General features: G+C 38.2%; 1 protein-coding gene across 2 annotated transcripts in view; it reads right to left on the bottom strand.

Annotated features, from left to right (window-relative positions):
* faf1 (Fas (TNFRSF6) associated factor 1) overlaps nucleotides 1–6000 on the bottom strand; it is a 98854-nt gene that overhangs the window by 11489 nt on the left and 81365 nt on the right. For both annotated transcript variants that reach the window (XM_073819145.1, XM_073819146.1), the window contains exons 16-18: nucleotides 4640–4720; nucleotides 3578–3655; nucleotides 594–809 (exon numbers count right to left, since the gene is read on the bottom strand). In XM_073819145.1, the coding sequence (XP_073675246.1) occupies nucleotides 594–809; nucleotides 3578–3655; nucleotides 4640–4720 (375 nt within the window). The remainder of the gene's footprint in view (nucleotides 1–593; nucleotides 810–3577; nucleotides 3656–4639; nucleotides 4721–6000) is intronic.

The following is a 6000-nucleotide window of genomic DNA, read 5'->3' as shown; positions in this document are numbered from 1 at the left end:
TATTTATTATATTACATTATATTATATATATACGCACACATTTCTTAAATACCAAAAATTAAAATGATTAATAATAATAATAATTATATAACTATATAATATTATTATTGTGTTTATAAAAACCATTTATAATTTTTTTAATAAAATGCATCATATATAGGGTAATTTTAAGAAATCATTAATGTATAATTATTGTAACGGTATGTGTGTGTGTGTGTGTGTGTGTGTGTGTGTATATAACATTTATAATTTCTTAACTAATTAATAATAATAAATATTACAATGATTAAAATGATATATGTAATTGTTGCAATATTTCTTATAATAATAATAATAATAATAATGATATTATTAATCATTTTACTATTGTGTGTTATTTAAGAAATTATGTAGGGTTAATATATCATCAATAAATTATAAGTGTATCTTTATGTATTTTTTCACATTTATTCATACTGTTATTTTAAAGAGTGCAACATGTTTTATTGTAAGTTTAAGGTTTAATTTAATTTAAATGTACAGAAATTATAATACATTTATTTGAAAACTACATAAATCTACAGTATATAGTTTGTGTGCATGTCTGAACTCACATTTCTGCGTGGAAAGGTGGTGAGCAATTTGAACTCGTCGGATGGGTAGCCCTTGGAGGCGATGAAGTCAAACAGAACCTGGAGTTTACAGCTGCCCAGGAACCGCCTTTCCAAAAACTCTCCGCTTGGCGTCCGGATGCGCAGCTTGCTGATTGGCTCTCCGCCTTCCTCTTTGGGCTCTGGTGGCAGGGCCTGCTCCAATGAGAGACGGATAGCCTGCACAGGAGACAGCAAAACGGTAACATTATGGAAAAAACAACTGATATGTATCTCATTAACTAACCCCTTTATATATCTTCTGTTTTGAATATGATGTAAAGCTCAATTAAATATTAACATGACAAGAAAACCACATAGTATATATAGGCATGGATCTTATGAAACTGCAGCACGCAAGTCGTGCGTCAAAGGTCCTAAATTTAGCGTTCCTTCACAGCTTGAAAGTGCCACAAAAAACATGAAAATCTTTCCATTTTGCACGTCATAGAAATATCACACTGTGAAAAAAACAAAACAAATCAAAAACGAAAGAAGGGGAGGGAAACAGTGAGAAGTCACATACACATTTAAAAAGAACAAGAGCGAAAGCGAGTGGGAGAGGTGAGGGAATTGCGCCGTCTCTAGTGACACGGAGCACGACCTGCCGCTCCTCTGGGCTTTTCAACTCCAGTTGTTGTTCCTGTTGTGACACTGGGCAGCATATGCTGTGACAAAACACGCAGGCTTTATTTACACACCATAATGCAATTATATTTCATCAAAGTGTACAACAGTAGCTCATTAGCAGCAGGTGGCTTGTGTGAGCGCGTGCCGGCCCCGCTCCCTTAGGTAGGGGCCGCGTGTAAAAAGCCCTCTGGGGGCCGAACGGCGTCTCTCCCCAGCCCTGCTCGAGATGTATGTGTGCACGTACGTGTCTGTGTGTTTCCTGGTCCCTGCGCACAAAGGGCACTAAGGAGCATCCTTTTCACTGCGCTAAACAAACAGAGTGTGTGTGTAGCACCTGACGGCAGAGAATAATGACATCACCACTCCCCCTCGGCCTTTCATGCGCTGTCTGGGTCACAAAAGAGTCCAAATCACAGAGCATTTCCCCTCTCTACTTCGCTATACACTTCTGCTGATTGTTTCCCTGCAGCGCGCCCATTGTCGCCACAGACCCACCGAGGTGCTGTGGTTTGGGCGTGTGCGAGGGTGCGCGTGTGCTTGGATAGACTCCAGGTGGAGAGCATCTTACCGCCTTGTTTACACACACACAATGTCACAAAAATGACGCACGGTTAGAAACGCAGATATATGCACGCCATATACGGCCAAACTGTAACAGCTGCTGAAAACAGCAGATATGAGCGTACGCCATTTAAATCTAATCTTTCCTTTAGGAGCAAGAGGTTAATTATGATTGTGTGCGACTCCAAACCATGTCACAAAACTTAACAGGTGACCTCTAAGGTGCAGGAATCGAAGATATGTCACCCGTTTCACAGCTTGGAGATTCACGTCCAAAGGCGTGACGTTTCAGCACGAAAGAGAAAAGGGGCAAAAAACGTAGTTTAGGGCAGGTGATTTTATCAGTATAAATGTGTGTGTGTTTCAAGCCTCTTGTCCCCTTGGGTTCATTACAGACAGCAGGTGAACAACTTTAGACCATGCTCTCATTAAAACACAAGGCTGCTGCTGAGTTAACAGCTCACACTCACACACACACACACACACATACAGATCTGACACAATTACTTCGCCTCCAGGTCGTCTTTGTGTTTACCTCTCCACAACATGCCTCATATTAAAAGCTTTGTCCAAGACAAGCATTAAATGAAGCTAAACTAAGCTATTGTAGGGTATCGTATGTTTGAAGGTCTATACTGTAGCCTACACGCCACGTCCTGACATGAATGGTAGCATGGCAATAGGAGATTGAACTAATTACATGCTTTTGTTGAAGCCTAAAAGTGACAATTTATCTCATATAGCAGTTTCACCTGTGCTGGTCCGGTTAGTATTTGCTGCTGAATAAACAGACGATAATCTGGCAGCGCTGGTGTGGCGGCTTTTTGTGTTTTTGGTGGGCAAATATCTTATTAAAAAGAGTGTGTGTGTGGAACTTGCAAGCACACTAAATGAACAAGTACACTTTGTGCTGCAAACTGTCTTTAGAAAAAGCGCTAAACCGCACCATCTGTAATATATTTGAATGTTAATACGGTGGTATTGTATTCTGCTGATCAGCTGATAGGGAACAGGTATATTTGCTTACTCCTACATCTACAGGTGAGATTTAACTTTCCGTGACACTTTTTGATGCAGTCTTTGTGAGAGTGTCAGTGCTTTTGACGTGCACCTGTCGTTTTGTACAGCTCGTATACGGGGCGATAGCGCAAACACTGCGTGAGTACGCGGGCGGATCGCAAATATGTATGTGATTTGTGTAACAATGTAAACTGTGTGCTTGATGAGAGTGGTTATGACAGGTAGTGAAGCTTTATGACTGCCACTGCAATTTGTCATCTTATGAAGCATGAAATCCCATTTAAGTGACAAGTTTAGAATATCCAGAAACACGAGTGAAACTGTCATTTTTTTAGTTCATTTCTTTCAGCTTCAGTGGATGAGAAACAGTGGTTTTAAACATTTAAGATGTTTTCAAAAGCATTAATGGCTCTTTTGAACCAATTAACCGGAACTAATTGGTAACACATAGTAATAGTCAACAGAGTAATAGTCACATAATGCAGGAAATCAAGTCATATTTGGCAAACCAACAAAGCTTTGCTGGGCTCTACATAGAATAAAACAAGGAAACTAGTACATTTCTCTGAATTCCAGTTCTTTTTACAAGGAAGGATCATGATTACATGGCCTGCTTCTAAGGTGATTATTTTTGGGTCATTCTCAGATTTTCTTCCTTTCACCATCCTTTGCACTTGTCATATAAACCGTGTTATTGAAACAGTCACCAAACCGGTGAAACTCAAAGTAAACCTCACCTCTCGTTCCTCCTCCTGCTCTTTCCTGATTCGCTCCTGACGGACTTGCTCTGCCTCCTCTCGCTCTTGCGCTTCTCTCTGAAAAAAAAATTGGCAAAATTACTAGCAATAATTCAACAACTTCACAGGTTTTTGAGGAAAACATTCCAGGATTTTTCTCCAAACGTTCAATGGTGGCCAACGATCGAAGGTCCAAACTGCAGTTTCAGTGCAGCTTCAAAAGGGCTGTACACGATCCCAGCCAAGGAATAAGGGTCCTGTCTAGCGAAACGATCTGTCATTTAAAAAAAAAAAAAAAACTACAAATGCACATCTTGCAGTAGTTCTATAAGTAATCATGTTAGAATGGTCATGCAGTTAGTTCCCTGTCTGTGTATTTTGTTTCAAAAATGTATGGTAGGGTGAAAAACTCCATCTCATTTTCTCCTCCAACTTCAAAATCATCTGACACCGTTGTTTTACCTTTTTTATAAAGGACGTTTGACTTTCTTTGCTTTGTAAACAGTGGGTCAGTACTTCTGCCTATGCCACATGTGACCTTTCCAACGTGATTATGTAATGTGCGAGGTCGAGTTAGTTTAATACGAGCATTTGTGGTTAAAAAGTATATAAATTTATATTTTTTTTAAGAAAATGACAGATTATTTCACTAGCCAAGACCCCTATTCCACAGCTGGGATCGTGTAGATCTTATAACAGAATAATTTAATATTTTTTAATAAACAAAGTAAAAATATTAATGGTAGCTATTTTTTCAGCAGGTATTTCAGATCATTATCCTAAGTGCAAATAAAATTGCAAATATCCTAAGCAAAATAAAATTAAATTTAGGTGTGTGACTGGTTGTTATTGAAGCCCGTTTCTGACACTAAAAAAAGGTAATTGCAATCTCTAATCTCAATTCAGACTTTTTCCCCTCAGAATTTCGCGATATAAACTCTCAACTGCGAGTTAAAGTTAGAATTGTGGACTTCTTGGATTATCAGAAAAAAAAAATCATCAATCATTAAAAATAATAATAATAATCTGAGCAAAAACAGAAAATGTAATATCTTGCCAAACCTTTTTACGGTCAGCCTCCAGAGACACACGGTAAGCTTCATCCTGTTCTCTCTTGACCATTTCTCTGGCTTCACGTTCATCCTGTAAGAAAAAAATGTACGTGAAAAAAAAAAATATATCCATGTCCTTAACTAATTAACCAAATCATCTAAAACCAAAAAAACTGACTATTATTCTTTACATTTTTTGGACTTAAACAAAAACAGATTTTGATAAATTGAAGACAGGGAAATAACAATAATAAAAATGTGTTAAAAAGTAAATAAACACCGAGGTTAGAATTTAATAAATTTAATTTTTGGAGCTGTAAGAATAAGATTTTGTGCTATTTTGAGGTTACTAATTGGAAAAGCAAGTAGACACTGTCCATGTGAACTAATTTGTCCAAAATGTCTTTTAACCACTACCTAAAATTGCTGATAATATAATTTGAAATGGAAAAAAATGATTTTTCTAGTGGTCTCAGGTTTATTTTTATTATCTACATCCTATACCAGCTATCCATTAAGAGCATGTCTATCCAGATAACAATCCCACTGGATCTTTGACGTATGAGATGGTTCCTCGTCATTGTCAGCCGTAATGGCCACATACTGAATACTATTGTATTGTCGGACACACTAACTGGGGACGACTGAAAGAGTATCTTATAGAAGTGAATGCATGGAGTTCCTCTACATACAATGGACGAGCTCTTTTATTATTGTGAGTGTGTGTGTGTGGATCCTGTTTGTTAAGACCCAGCTGCAGGTCTACCTGCTGAGACTGAAGACTGTGAATAACTACTGTTGCTTTTGTGCAGTCAGGCTCGTGCGATTGTCTGCGGCCGCTTTTAAGACTAAGGGTCTTTTCTCCTGGCTGGACTTTGTGTGGAAATGTGAAAGAGTTGTGACTACACAGAGCAGAGGAGAAGAAAAGGAAGGACAGAGGAGAGAAAGGAGGGATAGAGCACAGAGGCTGATCAAAGGAGAGATACATCCTCAAATTCTATTCAAACGAGCTGTAAAAGAGTGTGTGAAAACCATGTTGTGGTATAGGAAGAGTTCGTGGGCTGATGTGTGGGTCTCTATTGGTAAAGTCAGAACACTGAAACAATTCAGGTGGATCGGGATTACAAACAACTGGATCTTTTATCCGAGCGCTGGAAATAAGAACAAATATACACCGACTTTTCCAAACACATTGTGTTTCTGAAGAACTGCTCATACAAGGCAAAGTCTTTCAAAAGGACTTTCAAAAGCCACTGTTATAATGAAGCAATTAGTCATGAGAGGCCATGTTTTACACTGAATTTGCCATTGATAAATGTTGTTAGATACAAGGCATGTCAATAAAAACCTTATAATCAAGGTTAAAAATGA

This window comes from Garra rufa, chromosome 15 (assembly GCF_049309525.1).
Source record: "Garra rufa chromosome 15, GarRuf1.0, whole genome shotgun sequence".
NCBI classification, from domain to species: Eukaryota; Metazoa; Chordata; class Actinopteri; order Cypriniformes; family Cyprinidae; genus Garra; species Garra rufa.
This window is presented reverse-complemented; position numbering and strand designations above follow the sequence as displayed.